The sequence below is a fragment of the Nicotiana tomentosiformis genome, chromosome 11 (genome assembly GCF_000390325.3).
Source record: "Nicotiana tomentosiformis chromosome 11, ASM39032v3, whole genome shotgun sequence".
Classification (NCBI taxonomy): domain Eukaryota; kingdom Viridiplantae; phylum Streptophyta; class Magnoliopsida; order Solanales; family Solanaceae; genus Nicotiana; species Nicotiana tomentosiformis.
Window position 1 is genome coordinate 13606824 of NC_090822.1, and position 14704 is coordinate 13621527.

The 14704-nt window shown below is 39.4% G+C and overlaps 1 protein-coding gene and 1 long non-coding RNA gene across 5 annotated transcripts; both read left to right on the top strand.

Annotated features, from left to right (window-relative positions):
- Nucleotides 1-5433: 5433 nt before the first annotated feature.
- LOC104103578 (uncharacterized) lies at nucleotides 5434-10460 on the top strand. 4 transcript variants are annotated; one of them, XR_011412144.1, is made up of 3 exons: nucleotides 5434-5568; nucleotides 5669-5790; nucleotides 6385-10460. It is a non-coding gene; the product is annotated as an uncharacterized lncRNA (long non-coding RNA). The 4 variants fall into 4 exon arrangements; XR_011412145.1 differs by lacking the exon at nucleotides 5434-5568 and having other exon boundaries at nucleotides 5575-5790; nucleotides 6385-9961; nucleotides 10237-10460; XR_011412146.1 differs by lacking the exon at nucleotides 5434-5568 and having other exon boundaries at nucleotides 5575-5790; nucleotides 6385-9144; nucleotides 9639-10460.
- A 712-nt stretch (nucleotides 10461-11172) lies between these two features.
- On the top strand, nucleotides 11173-12924 carry LOC138901052 (uncharacterized). The gene is made up of 3 exons (XM_070188778.1): nucleotides 11173-11778; nucleotides 12022-12286; nucleotides 12581-12924. Exons 1-3 carry the CDS (start codon nucleotides 11173-11175, stop codon nucleotides 12922-12924), a joined length of 1215 nt encoding a protein of 404 aa, XP_070044879.1.
- The last annotated feature ends 1780 nt before the right edge of the window (nucleotides 12925-14704 follow it).

Genomic DNA, 14704 nt, shown 5'->3' on the forward strand with positions numbered 1-14704 from the left:
GACCGGGGGGTAAAATTTTTGTTATCGGGGTCGGATTCCGATTCCAGAAGTTGAGGTCAAAGGATATAGATTCAGTGAAGGTGTAGTGGAGAGGCCAGCTAGTTGAGGAGGCTACTTGGGAGACCGAGGGGGAGATGCGAAGCAAATATCCACACCTGTTTGAGACTCCAAGTATGTTTCTAGACCCGCTCGAGCACGAATATTTGTTTAAGAGGGGGAGGATGTAACGGCCCGGCTGGTCGTTTCTAGAGTTGTAGCCCTGTTTCCCCATTTTATTCTCATTTTGTTCTTTACTGTTGTTTTATGACTTATCGGGGTAGTTGGTTCAGGTCCGGAAGGATTTCGGAATGAATTAAAATACTTAGTCTCATAATGGAAAGCTTAAGCAAGAAAAATTGACCGGATATTGATTTATGTGTAAACAACCTCGAATTTGAGTTTTGATGGTTCTGTTAGCTCCGTTGAGTGATTTTGGACTTAGGAGCATGTCCGGATTATGATTTGAATGCCCGTAGTAGAATTAATCTTGAAATGGTGAAAGTTGGAATTTTGAAAGTTTGACCGGGGGGGGGGAGACTTTTTGATATCGAGGTCGGATTCTGATTCCGAACATTTGAGTAGGTTCGTAGTGTCAATTGTGACTTGTGTGAAAATTTTGAGGTCAATCGGACGTGGTTTGATACGTTTATCGTTTGTAAAATTTGGAAGTTTCAAAGTTCATTAGGCTTGAATTGTGGAGCGATTCATGTTTTTGATGTCGTTTGAGGTGATTTGAAGATTCGACTAAGTTCGTATGATGTTTTAAACACGTGTTGGTATGTTTGGTTGAGGTCCTGAGGGCCTCGGGTTGATTTTGGGTAGTTAACGGACTTGGAAGTAAGTTGAGAAGTAGCTAAAGTTCTATTGTTGCTGGTGTAATCGCACCTGCGGAGTGGGCACCGCAGGTGCGAGCTCGCAGAAACGGCTAGGAAGGATTTGGGTAGAGGCCGCAGATGCGGACACGTTGGCGCAGAAGCGGGAGGATGGGCGCAGGTGCGGGCTGGCGTGCAGGTGCGATGGAATTTTTCACACCTGCGATTGTGCAGATGCAGTCCATGGCTCACAGAAGAGGAGGCAACTAGTTAAGTGGATTCCGCAGAAGCGGAGGTTTAACCGCAGAAGCGGTTCTGCAGGTGCGGATAAGTGGCCACAAGTGCGAAAAGCCTAGGTAGAACCTATATAAGCGAATGGTTCAAAATTTTTATCATTTCTAACATTTTGAGCTCGGATTTTGGAGATGTTTTAGAAGGTTTTTGACGAGATTCTGGAGGTAAGTTCCTAGTGTTCACTTTTATTCAATATATTTGGTTCCCCATTGATTTTACCACATAGTTGGTGTTTTTTAAAGTAAAATTTGGGGGTTTGAGGCTAGGGATTTGGAGAATTGATTTTGGGGGTTTGAGTGGCAATTTGATGTCGGATTTAGACAAATTTAGTATGGTTAGACTCGTGGTCGAATGGGATTTCGGATTTTGTGACTTTTGTTGGATTTCGAGACGTGGTCCCAGGGGCCGGCTTTTGGCCAATTTCGGATTTTGGCTTATAATTTCATATCTTTCTTGTGGAATTGATTCCTTTAGCCTGTATTAATTGTATTGTACTGGTTGTGGCTAGATTCGTGGCGTTTGGAGGCCGATTCGTCAGGCAAATGCGTATTGGAGTAGAGTTTGGCTCGGATTGAGGTAAGTAACAGTTCTAAATCTGGTTCTGAGGGTATGAAACCCCGGATTATATGTTATGTGATTGTTTTGGAGGTAACGCACATGTTAGGTGACGGGCGTCTGGGCGTGCACCGTGGGAATTGTGACTTGGTCTATTTCGTAGAACTGTAAAATTGAATAACTTGTTGTCAGCTATCTACTCTCCGTGTGTTATAGAAATTTAACTGTAAATTATGCTATTAATCATGCTTAGGTTATGTGTTGGTATTGTAGGGACCCACAGAGGTCGTGTTACCTGTTAAATCTTCCTGCTTATTGCTATTTGTACTCAGTCGTAGTCCTACTTCCATATTATACCTCAATCTTTGTTATTCCTTGTTGATATATTATATCATTTCTGTTTTGGGCTGATTTTTCTTGATTACTCAGAGCCCGTGAGACTAGAGAGGTTGATGACTGAGTGAGGCCGAGGGCCTATTTGTGAGGTATTGATACCATAGCACGTGAGTTATCCATGCGGATCCAGATATTTATACTATAGCACGTGAGTTGTCCGTGCAGATTCTGATATGATACTGTAGCACGTGAGTTGTCCTTGCAGATCCTGATATGATACTATAACACGTGAGTTGTCCATGCAGATTATAGCGCTTGGGTTGTAGGAGCCCCTCCGGAGTCTGTACACCCCCAATGAGCGCAAGTACCTATTGAGTGCGAGTGTTGAGGGCTGAGTGTCGAGTGATGAGCTATTGAGGAAGTCTGAGTGATTGTTGCCCTGAGAGGTTATATTTGCTTTCATTGTTGTTGCACATAACTGCCATATATCACTGTTTGAACTTCTGAAAGATATTATATCCCGTTTTTACCTGAATTTGGCTTTTATAAACTGCTTTGACTTAAATTGCTGGATTCGAAAGCATGTCTATCTTCCCTTGTTGAAACTACTGGAAATGAACTATAATTGTGTAGCTCGTCACTATCTCCAGTCCTTATTTAGTATTGTTACTTACTGAGTTGGTTGTACTCATGCTACACCCTGCACTTCGTGTGCAGATCCAGGTGTTCCCGGTCATAACGGGTGTTGATATTTGTGCAGCTGATTTCGGAGACTATCGAGGTAACTGCATTGCGTTCGCAGGCCTTGACTCTCCTTCATTATCTTTATTTGTATTTCAGTTCTTATTCCTTAGACATTGTAGTATATTGTTCCTGGTATAGATGCTCATGTACTCGGTGACACCCCGATTTTGGGAGAAATTTGTATTACGTTGTGGATTTATTTCTGTTTTTAAAAGGTTTCATAAATATTAACTGCTTTCATAAAATTCTCAAGCTTTTCACTGTGTTGAAATGGTTAAGTAGTAGCTTGCCTAGTTCCACGATAGGCGTCATCACGACGGTTTGTTTTTAGGTCGTGACAGGAGAAGTTGCGCACCATTTCATAGCTTATACACCACCGAATGCCGGAAGACGTTTTTACAAGTGATCGAAGCCAGAGCTAAGTAGAGGGAGATTGTCAAAAAGAATTAAAATTAATTGTGGTGTCTTGTGTGTTGCTGCGTGTCTTTCATGGCAGCTTGGGCTATAAAATGACCATCTTTTCATTTTTAAGTTTACGTAATTTTCTTTGCAACTTATGTAATCCTGAAGAAGGGTGATTTTGATTGTACTCAGTTTATAACGTTATATTAAACTTAAGTTTTCCTTGTATTGTTGTGAATAAAATACCATTTTCTTGAGATTGGTACTTCAAGATTGTATTATTGAATTTTTTCTTGTTAACCAATAAACAAGTAACATAGAGGTATGGATAAAAGAATCTGCACCTTTGCAACAGAAACAAAAAACTGCACGTTTAACTGACAAAAATTAGCATTTTTAACTGATATGCACATTTAATTGAATTGGTAAACCTTCTTGACCCTTAAAGTTGAAGTGGGAAGCATATTTCTTTATCTTGTGCAAGGTATTAGATAAACTTGTCTTCTAGCAAGCAATATATTTATAGTAGAGCTAATTACTACAACACCACCTAGAATATGAAGACATAGGTTCACGAGCACAGGGTGAACCATTAAGCTATTTGCTATTCTATTTTCTCATCTCAAGTAGCTCTAAAATATGACCTTCACATTGGCAAAACTCTGCACTTTCGTCGACAATTACATTCACAAAAATCTACACTTCTTAGGATATTCATAAACTACATAACTATTGACATTCCTAAACTGCATTTACTAGCATTCATAACCAATATTACTACTGGTTAGTACCTTAACTAACCACAAAAAGTTAGTTAACACTTTAACTAACCACAAAAAATATTGTTAAAACCATCATAACATTCAGGTGTTTACCTAACCACAAAATTAATTGTCTAACCCAACCCAACCACAAAAACTAATTGGTTTAACCCAACAACTTTGAACAAAAACTAATTCCCGATCGAAAAACCTTTCTTCGAATGGAATCTCCTCTTATTTGAAATCCTAGTGGCAGCGTAATTTTTGAGGGAATAAGAAATAGGAGGTTAGGTTGTGTCATACAAATGAGGAGGATTTTATTTTATTCACTAGATTAAAAGGTAGTAAAAAATAAAAGGGGAGTGGGTAAAATAGATGGGCCCTGGTTGGGGATTTGGGGGGTTTTAATTAGGAAACGTGTCGCAATTCTATGCTAATAAGGCTAATTAAAATCCAAATTAATTTTCCAGTGAGAATCGTTAGCCAATAAGGGCATTTTTAGGCCTTTTCATTATCGAGAAGGGTATAAATGGCCCCAACTTTAAACAGAGGGCAAATGTGTTCCATAATGCATAGTTCAGGGGCAATTTTGACCATTTTCTATTTTATCTATATAATAAGTGAAACCTTTGAGTACGACGAAGGACAGTTTCGTAATATAGAAACTACTTTATGGGTAAATTGTAAACGTGTCTTTCCTCAACTTACAAAGCTAGACTACTCTGTTTGGTCAAACTTCTCAAGAGGCCAAAAGTATTTTTTTTTTCTCAAAAGCACTTTTTTTTTCTAGCTTAAGGTGTTTGGCCAAGCTTTTTTTGGAAAAAAAAATGCTTTTGGAAAGAAGCAGAAGCAGTTTCTAAGAAGCAGAAAAAAGTAGATTCTTCTCAAAAGCATAAGCAAAAGCAGTTTTGACTTTTCTTCTTACCAAAAATACTCTTAACAAAATATAGTATATACCAAAATAACTGTTAAACTTAATACTTAGGATATTAATGTATAAATATTTCTTATTATTTTTAGGATAGCTTTATAATATATAGTGACTTTAGGGGTGAATGCTTTTATATTTGTTGAATGATTTTTAATATATTTAACTTATATTAAAAGAATTAAATACTTTTAAATTTTATTTTCATATTTTACTTAAATAAAATAAAATAAAAATAATTATTACTTGTAATAACAGATTTTTAAGATTATTTACTTAATTATAATATTAACTATTAAGTAAATCTACTCATGTCCTTATTCGTAATTTGATACTTAAAAGTACTTTCTTAAAAACTTGATCAAATAAAAATTATTGCTCAAAAATACTTTTCAGAGTGTTTAACCAAAAACAATATGCTTCTCTCCAAAAATACCTTTTTCAAAAACACTTCTTATTTTTGAAAAGTACTTTTTTTCAAAATCAGCTCTCAAACTAAACTCTGATTTCGATAGCTGCCAAACAGCCTATACGTGTTCAATTAGATTCGCCACGTAGTTTAGAGTGATACATCTCACTGCCCATTTGTCATCCTAAGGAGCTCTTGTTCTTTTTTTAATTTTATTTGAGTTTAATTACTCTTCTGGTGTCTCTACAGTTGAAACTTATATTTTGAGTTAAGTTCAATAGCGTTCCGGTGAATATCTTGTTTAGCTTATGTTGTTCAATTATTCCTCTGAGTTTATGTATTTCTTATTGGATTTGCTTGTAATCCGTGTTCCATGTTCTTTGTGTAGTGTTCTCTCTCCAAAACACACGCGCATCCTGAATTTCTGATTAGCGAGATACAATCAGAGAGCCTAAACACGGTGCAAGAGAAATTTCTGAGTTCTGCTTAGTTTTCCTCTATTCTTTCGTGGTAAGTATGTAAATCTTTGATTCTATTTTTAAAGACTATTAATCTTCATTTGCCAATGAAATTCTTTTTGTATTTTTTTCTTTATTTTTCTTTTTGGTACAACATGTATGATTTTGAATTGATTTATATTTATATGTTTGGTTTTCCTCTTTCTCCATGCTTTCTAGGTGGACTTTGAACATGCATGTGGTTACTTTTTCATTCTAGATTTTGAATTGCTATCAGAAACAAATAGAGTAATGGAAGGTGAAGAACTTTAATGCAGCAATGGTGTTTGACTATATGCCTGAAAGTGCTGAATAATTTTATACTCTATTCTTCTTCTGTAGGGGTTCTATAATATAAACAATCTTCATTCAGTAGTACATTACTTTTTTCCAGTAACAGAATTATTGAACAATATATTGTGCATTATGTTTTGTTGACTTTATATGTGCTTACTTCTGTGTCTATGTTGTAGGAAAACTTTTGGTGGGTTCTTTTGGTTTCTTGCTCTTTTCGTGCAATATGTTCGGATTTCTCTCCATTTTCTTTGCATTGGAGATTGTCTAATGGCCTTGGAATTAGGGATGATGCCATCATTTGTTTTTGTAGGAAAATTTCTGGACATTTCAGGAAGCATTTAAATGCAGAGAGATTCATCTGTTGAAGTATTGAGGTGGATCCGGGCAAGTGCTTCTTACACAGACAGTTGTTTTTATAAGTGTGTCGCCAAGTTGTTTTACCATATCGACTTACAATTGCTCTTGCTAAGAGAGTAAGAGGTCATCTCACACATAGACACTGTTATGCTTATCCTTTATATGAGTAATGTACCATTTTATGATCTTTTGTGATTCATCTTGGTGTTTTTGGTACTATTACACCTTAGATGTTTTCCCAGAAAAAAAATAGTAGTTTGATTGCCAAGGTGATGGCAGTTTCCACATAGTATGCTCCTCATTTTTTTGTCAGTTAGCGCTTAGTAAATTTTAATTGATATTGAATTACATTTCTACATGTATCTTTTTAATGTGTATATGATTTTATGAAATTTAACATTTGTAGATGCACAAATACATATGTTTTTTTAGAGATATAAGAAGTTGCCAAACATGATTGAAGGTCAGAGCACACTGTGTGCTATGTCTAACTTCATGCTCATTAGATATTTTTATTTTCAATTCAATCAGCACATGATTCCTTCTTCTTTTTTTTCATATTGTTAAACAAAATGCAGATCCTAATCATATTTTCTTGAGTTGCTGAATTAGATTGTTTCTTTACAACTATCCATTTGGACGATGATGCCACTTGCCTGATTTACTCACAGGTTATTTTGGTGAAATGAAAACTAAATTTTTGATTTTGAGAAGAGGGAAAATTTTTGGAGGTCCAAGCGGACCTTAATGTCGGGCTTCATTTTCTTGATGCCACAGGAACACTTTCACGTGGTGTTGCTTATCTTGAATGTTTGAGAAGTCTTTTCTGTATTTTAATATATAGTTGGTCAAATATTTTTCTCCTTGACTATACTTTTTAAGAAACAGAGCTCTTCAAATATGGCTTCCTACTATTTGATCTATATGGCTAACTCTAGAATTTGAATTCTTAAATTTTGCTTGGATATAATTTCTAAAAATACGTTGCACTTCTTACCACTTGATGCTTGATGGATTGAAGATATACATGTTAACGAATTAGAGCTTAATTAGATTTCAAATTCAGTGAGATTCAAATGAGGAAAAAGAAATAAAGAATTATCTCAAACAAGTCAAAAGAATCAAACCCAAAATTAGAAACGCTTTACTGGAATTCTTGCACAAATGTCTCATAATCCTCTGGAAGAGGAAATGGGCATATGGAAAACCAAATACCAAATTGCTTTTCTATATTTTTTCCGTCCACAGCTGACATTATTCTCTGGTCTCCTCCAATCATGCTTTTATGTCTTTGATGATTTTGTTTTCTTGGACATCTCTTTAAGTATGTTGCTCTCTGTCATTATTTTTTTTAGAATACTTTAAAGATGAGCACAATTGGTTGCCTTATTAATTTGGTTTTCTTCAATGTGATTGCTCTTCGAGTAGGAACTCCCTAGGTTCTTGCAATGATGATTAGTGGTTCAAGGATCCTTGAGTGTATTTTTAGCGATAATCTCATTACTTCTCGGTTATGTATTTAAGCAGTCATAACCAGTATACAAGTACTCTTTGTATCCGGCATAACATTTAAAAACAACTTTATTGCATTGTCTTATCTGGAAAAAATATTCACCTGAAAAAACTTTACACTAAAACTTGTTTTTGTGTTTGTCACCTCTACATACATCTTTTTTTCTAGCTACTGTGCTCGTGGGATTACGATAATTCAAATTATATTATGTTGTTTTTTTCAGTTATCAGCCAGATTGTGGTACTTATCATGTTATCTGATTTTTTTAGACATTGTAGAATATATAAGACTACGGACTAAAGTTTTATTCTAATGTTCTTGACCTAAGCAAAAGAAAAAGTCTTATGTTCCATTGTAATAGCTTATATTCAGGTTAACATATCATTTTCCCAGAAACAAAGAGCAATTCAATGAAATCAACGATCCACAGCAGAAAGGCTTCATTTGGTGAACCCTTAACAAAATTTTCTTATGATGTTTCTACGACAAGGTTGATGATCGTAGAGAAGCAAACTGTTGTTTAGTTCCCTAAATTTGGCTAAATACACAACGATATAAGGAACCTGACTGGTTGATTCATGGTTTTATGTGAAGTAGAATTGCTTCCAATGCTTTTATTTATCATTTATAATTAGTATAAAGCTGAACTTATCAGCTTTGCTGGCTCTTATGTTTTTGATCACTTAATAGATTTTCATGTCTTTTGGATTCCTGTAGTTAGGTTTTGGATATATTACCCTTGAGGTTTTGGTAATAGAAGTTCGTGGGTACATATTATCCTAGAGATTAGCAAAAAACAGAACTTAAAAGGGAGATGACTATTTTTTAAGGTAAAAGTTTACCTGCAAACTGAAACGAAGAAAAGTATATCATAGTCTAATCTGAAGGATAAATGGCATGTGATAAGTGATAACTCCTTTTCTGTTTTTTGTCCTCAAGTGATTGAAGAATAATGAAACTCTTACAGGATTATTTATTTATCAAAAATTATGGTGAAATTAGCCCTCTGTTCATTTGATGTTACTTGGATGTGCGGATATTAATATACTTTTTGAGAATGTCTCTGTCATTTTCTCGCTTCAAGTTTGGACGATCTAATTTTTCTTAGAGTGCAAAATGGTGCAGCTCTAATTTTTCTTAGAGATGCAATGGTGCAGCTCAGCTCTAGAAAATCTGGATCATCTAAATAATTTATGAGCGGTTAGTAGTATGAGCTTCTTACTTTCTGTAATATTTTGAAAATTACTGTCACAGAGTACAAATAATCTATTCTACATATATTTAACGTTTGGGATAATTAATACAAAGTGCTTTAAGAATGTTTGCCTTCTTCTACTCTTATTTATTAGACATAGTACCATTCTATACAATTAGAACTCTTTCCATGCTGGTTTGATTTTCAGGCTAGCCCCCTCTCTCTCTTTTGCTTTGGCATTTATCATCCTATATTTAGCTTGGTGTTCTATCTTATGATTAGCTTGGTTTTCTTCTTCTTCTTTTCCCAATGGATTTCCAGATGGAATATGTATATTCAACTACAGGCGTTAAAATTTAATTTTATCCAATCGTGGCATCTACTCTTGTATTAGTTGGACCAGCAACATAAACATGAACAATCTGACTGAAACTTCTTTCTCAGTCTCTGTTATTCTTATTAATACATCATGTTATTGCTGTTTGGGCTGATTTTTCAGATTTCTGAGAGCCCGAAAGACTAGAGAGGTTGATGACTGAGTGAGGCCGAGGGACTGATGGTGAGATATTGATACCATAGCACGTGAGTTGTCCGTGCGGATCCAGACATTTATATTGTAGCATGTGAGTTGTCCGTGCGGATCTTGATATGATATTATAGCACGTGAGTTGTCCGTGCGGATTATAACGCTTGGGCTGTAGGAGCCCCTCCAGAGTTTGTACACCCCAGTGAGCGCATGTACCTATTGAGTGCTGAGGGCTGAGGGCTGAGAGCCGAGTGATTGAGTTGTTGAGAAGAGTTGAGTGACTGTTTCCCTAAGAGGTTGTACTTGCTTTCATTTGTTGTTGCACTTAGTTGTTATCTATCATTGTTTTGAAATTTCTGAAAGATTTTATATCCGATTTTTACTTGAACTTGAAAATGTATAAAACTGATTTGACTTAAATTGCCGGATTTGAAAGCATGTCTACTTCTTGCTGAGATTACTGAAAATGAACTATAACTGTGTAGCTCGTCACTAACTTTCAGTTCCTTATTTATTATTGTTACTTACTTAGTTGGTTGTACTCACGCTACACACTGCACTTCATGTGCAGATCCAGGAGTTTCTGGACGCGGAGGGTGTTGATAGTTCTTGTAGCTGACCATTGGAGATTGTGAGGTAGCTGTTGCCTGGCGTTCGCGGACCTTGTTTTCTCCTTCCTCATCTATTTCTTTCGTTGTATTTAGATCCAAGTTGTTATAGTCGTTTCATTTCTAGACTGACTATGTATAGACGCTCATGACATAGTGACACCCCGATATTGGGAGTTATTTTCTGCATTGTGTTTTGGGTTTCACCCCTGTTTATGAAAACCTTGCTTATTTCAAATTTTCTTGATTTGTTTTCTGTTAAATTTTGGTAGCACTTTGGAAATTGTTGCCTTGCCTAGCACCATCAATAGGTACCATCACGACAGGTTAGGATTTGGGTCATTACAAGTTGGTATCAGAGCCTAGGTTATATAGGTCTCACGAGTCATGAGCAGCTTTAGTAGAGTTGCGGATCGATACGGAGACGTCTGTATTTATTTTCGAGAGGCTGCCGAACCCTTAGGAAATTTCACATTCTTGAATTCTTGTCATGTGAATCTGTTGATTCTGGTAACTAAACTTCTGTTATTCTATTCTCTCATGCATGGTGAGGATACGTACTACTGGGCAGGACGGACAGTCACCAGTACCACCAGTCAGGGCCGCGAGAGGTAGAGGCCGTGGAAGGGGCAGAGGTGCAGCTCGTACAACAGCTAGAGCAGCACCTGCAGATCCACCAGTTGCCCCAGTTCAGGAGCAGGTCCAGTTGTGGATGCGCCAGTGGGGCCAGCTAAGGCACCGCCCGTGCCCATCGTGATTCCAGGCCTTCAGGAGGCCTTAACTCATATTCTGATTGTGTGCACCAGTCTTGCTCAGGCGGTCGCAGTTCCGGCCGCAGCAGCCACTTTTCAAGCGAGGGAGGTACTTAGACTCCCGCCGCCCGCACACCCGAGCAGGTGATGCAGGGACTCCAGACACCGTGGGCACTACCAGCCCAGCCGGTGACAGCTGCTCAGGCCCATGTGGTCCTTGTTATGATTGATGATGAGCATCGGAGGCTAGAGAGTTTTGGTAGACTTCAGCCTCCATCTTTCAGCGGGGCAAAGTCGGAGGATGTCCAGGGTTTCTTGGACAGATGTCAGAGGATTTTCCGTACATCAGGTATTCTACAGACCAGTGGGGTCTTGTTCACTACTTTGCAGTTTACTGGGGCTGCCTTGACCTGGTGGGAGGCTTATGAGAGGCGTAGGCCGGTCGGTGCAGCGCCACATACGTGGCATGAGTTCTCTGTTCTCTTCTTGGAGAAGTACATGTTGCAGTCCCGCAGAGAGGAGTTGCGTAGGCAGTTTGAGAAGTTACGTCAGGATGATATGACTGTGACGCAGTACGAGATGAGATTTTCTGAGTTGGCCCGTTATGCAGTTTGGTTGGTTCCCACTAATAGGGAGAGAATCAGGAGGTTCATTGATGGCCTCACATTTCAGCTGCGGGTGTTTATGACTAGAGATAGAGTGTCTGGTGCTACCTTTGAGGAGGTTGTTGACATTGCTCGGCAGATAGAGCTGGTCCGTAGCCAGGAGCGGGTTGAGAGGGAGGCCAAGAGGTCTCGAGGATCAGGTGGTTTTAGTGGTGTTCCTTCAGGGGGTCAGTTCCACCACGACAGGGGTCATCCTTACAGGCATGCTCAGACGACTCGACCAACTCATCGTGGTGCATCAGTCAGCCACGGTTCTCACATTGCTCGTTCAGGCCAGTCTTCATTCATTGCACTACCAGCGTAGAGTTCTCACTATGCCTCATTTATTCAGGTTTCTACGGGTAGTTCCTCGGGGTATCAGGAGCAACAGTTCCTCCATAGGGTGGGTTGTTTTGAGTGCGGGGATCTTGGTCATATCAAGAGAGATTGCCCTAGGTTGTTGAGTGGGACTCCACATCAGAGTTCTTGGCCGATGGCACCAGCCCAGTCAGCTAGAGGTCGCCCTAGAGGGGGAGGCCGATCAGGTGGCGGTCAGGCTCGATTCTATGCTCTTCCCTCCAGACCAGATGTCATTGCTACAGATGCAGTGATCACAGGTATTGTCTCAGTTTACCACAGGGATGCCTATGTATTATTTGATCCTGGTTCCATTTATTCATATGTGTCATCGTATTTTGCTCTTTATTTGGATATGCCTCGTGAGTCTCTAGTTTCATCTATTCATGTATCTACACCGGTGGGCGATACTATTGTTGTGGACCGTGTATATCGGTCGTGTGTGGTGACTGTTGGGGGATTGGAGACTAGGGTTGATCTATTGTCGCTTAGTATAGTTGATTTCGATGTGATCTTGGGTATGGACCGGTTGTCTCTATGTCATGTTGTTCTAGATTGTCACACTAAGACCGTGACACTGGCGATGCCGGGGTTGCCACGGATTGAGTGGCGAGGTTCTCTAGACTATGTTCCCAGTAGGGTAATTTCATACTTGAAGGCCAAACGGATGGTTGGAAAGGGTTGTCTATCTTATTTGGCCTTTGTGAGGGATGTTAGTGCAGAGAACCCTACTATTGATTCAATTCCAGCGATGCGAGAGTTTCCAGATGTATTTTCTGCAGACCTGCCGGGCATGCCGCCCGACAGAGATATTAACTTTGGTATTGACTTGGTGCCGGGCGCTCAGCCCATTTCTATTCCTCTGTACCATATGGCGTCGGTGGAGTTGAAGGAGTAACTTCAGGAACTCCTTGAGAAGGGGTTTATTAGGACTAGTGTGTCACCTTGGGGTGCACCGATTATGTTTGTGAAGAAAAAGGATGGCTCTATGAGGATGTGCATTGATTATAGGCAGTTGAACAAAGTCACAATCAAAAACAAGTATCCTTTGTCGCGTATTAATGATTTATTTGACCAACTTCAGGGAGCGAGGATATTCTCCAAGATTGATTTGAGGTTAGGGTATCACCAGTTGAAGATTCGGGACTCGGACATTCTTAAGACAACTTTTAGGACTCGTTATGGTCATTGTGAGTTCCTTGTGATGTCTTTTGAGCTGACCAATGCCCAGCAGCGTTCATGCATCTGACGAACAGTGGATTTAAGCCTTATCTCGACTCGTTTGTTATTGTGTTCATTAATGATATCCTAGTGTACTCTCGTAGCCATGAGGAGCATGCCCAACATTTGCGGGTTGTGTTGCAGCGGTTGAGGGAGGAGAAGCTTTATGCCAAGTTCTCCAAGTGTGAGTTCTGGATCAGTTCAATGGGGTTCTTGGGACACGTGGTGTCCAGTGAGGGTATTCAGGTGGATCTGAAGAAGATAGAGGCGGTTCAGAGTTGGCCCAGACCGTCCTCAGCTACAGAGATTCGGAGCTTTCTTAGTTTGGCTGGTTATTATCGTCGGTTCGTGTAGGGTTTCTCATCTATTGCATCGCCCTTGACCAAATTGACCCAAAAGGGTGCTCCTTTCAGGTGGTTGGACGAGTGTGAGGAGAGCTTTCAGAAGCTCAAGACTGCCTTGACCACAACTCCAGTTCTAGTTCTACCATCAGCTTCTGGTTCTTATACAGTATATTGTGACGCGTCTCGGATCGGTTTTGTGTGTGTTTTGATGCAGGAGGGTAGAGTGATTGCTTATGCTTTGCGTCAGTTGAAGCCCCATAAGAACTACCACGTTCATGATTTGGAGTTGGCTGCCATTGTTCATGCATTAAAGATTTGGAGGCACTATCTTTATGGTGTGTCTTATGAAGTATTTACTGATCATCATAGCCTCCAGCACTTGTTCAAACAGAAGGTTCACAATTTGAGGCAGTGGAGATGGTTGGAGCTGTTAAAGGACTATGATATTACCATTTTGTATCATCCGGGAAAGGCCATGTGGTGGCCGATGCTTTGAGTAGAAATGCAATGAGTATGGGTAGTCTTGCATTCATTCCTGTTGGTGAGAGACCTCTTGTAGTTGATTTCAGGCCTTGGCCAACCAGTTCGTGAGATTGGATATTTCGGAGCCCAGTCGGGTTCTAGTTTGTGTGGTTTCTCAGTCTTCTTTATTTGATCGCATCAGAGAGCGCTAGTATGATGATCCTCATTTGCTTGTCCTCAAGGACAAGGTCCATCACGATGATGCCAGAGATGTGCCTATTCGAGATAATGGGGTGTTGAGGATGCATGGTCGGATATGTGTGCCCAATGTAGATGGGCTATGGGAGTTGATTCTTGAGGAGGCCCACAGCTCGTGGTATTCTATCCATCCGGGTACCGCAAAGATGTGCCAGGACCTAAGGCTGCACTATTGGTGGATGAGAATGAAGAAGGATATAGTTGGATTTGTTGCTCGGTGCCTCAACTGTCAGCAGGTAAAATATGAGCATCAGAGACCGGGTGGATTGCTTCAGAGGATAGAGATTCCGGAGTGGAAGTGGGAGCGGATCACCATGGATTTCGTAGTTGGGCTCCCACAGACTTCAAGAAAGTTCGATGCTATTTGGGTGATTGTGGATCGGTTGACCAAGT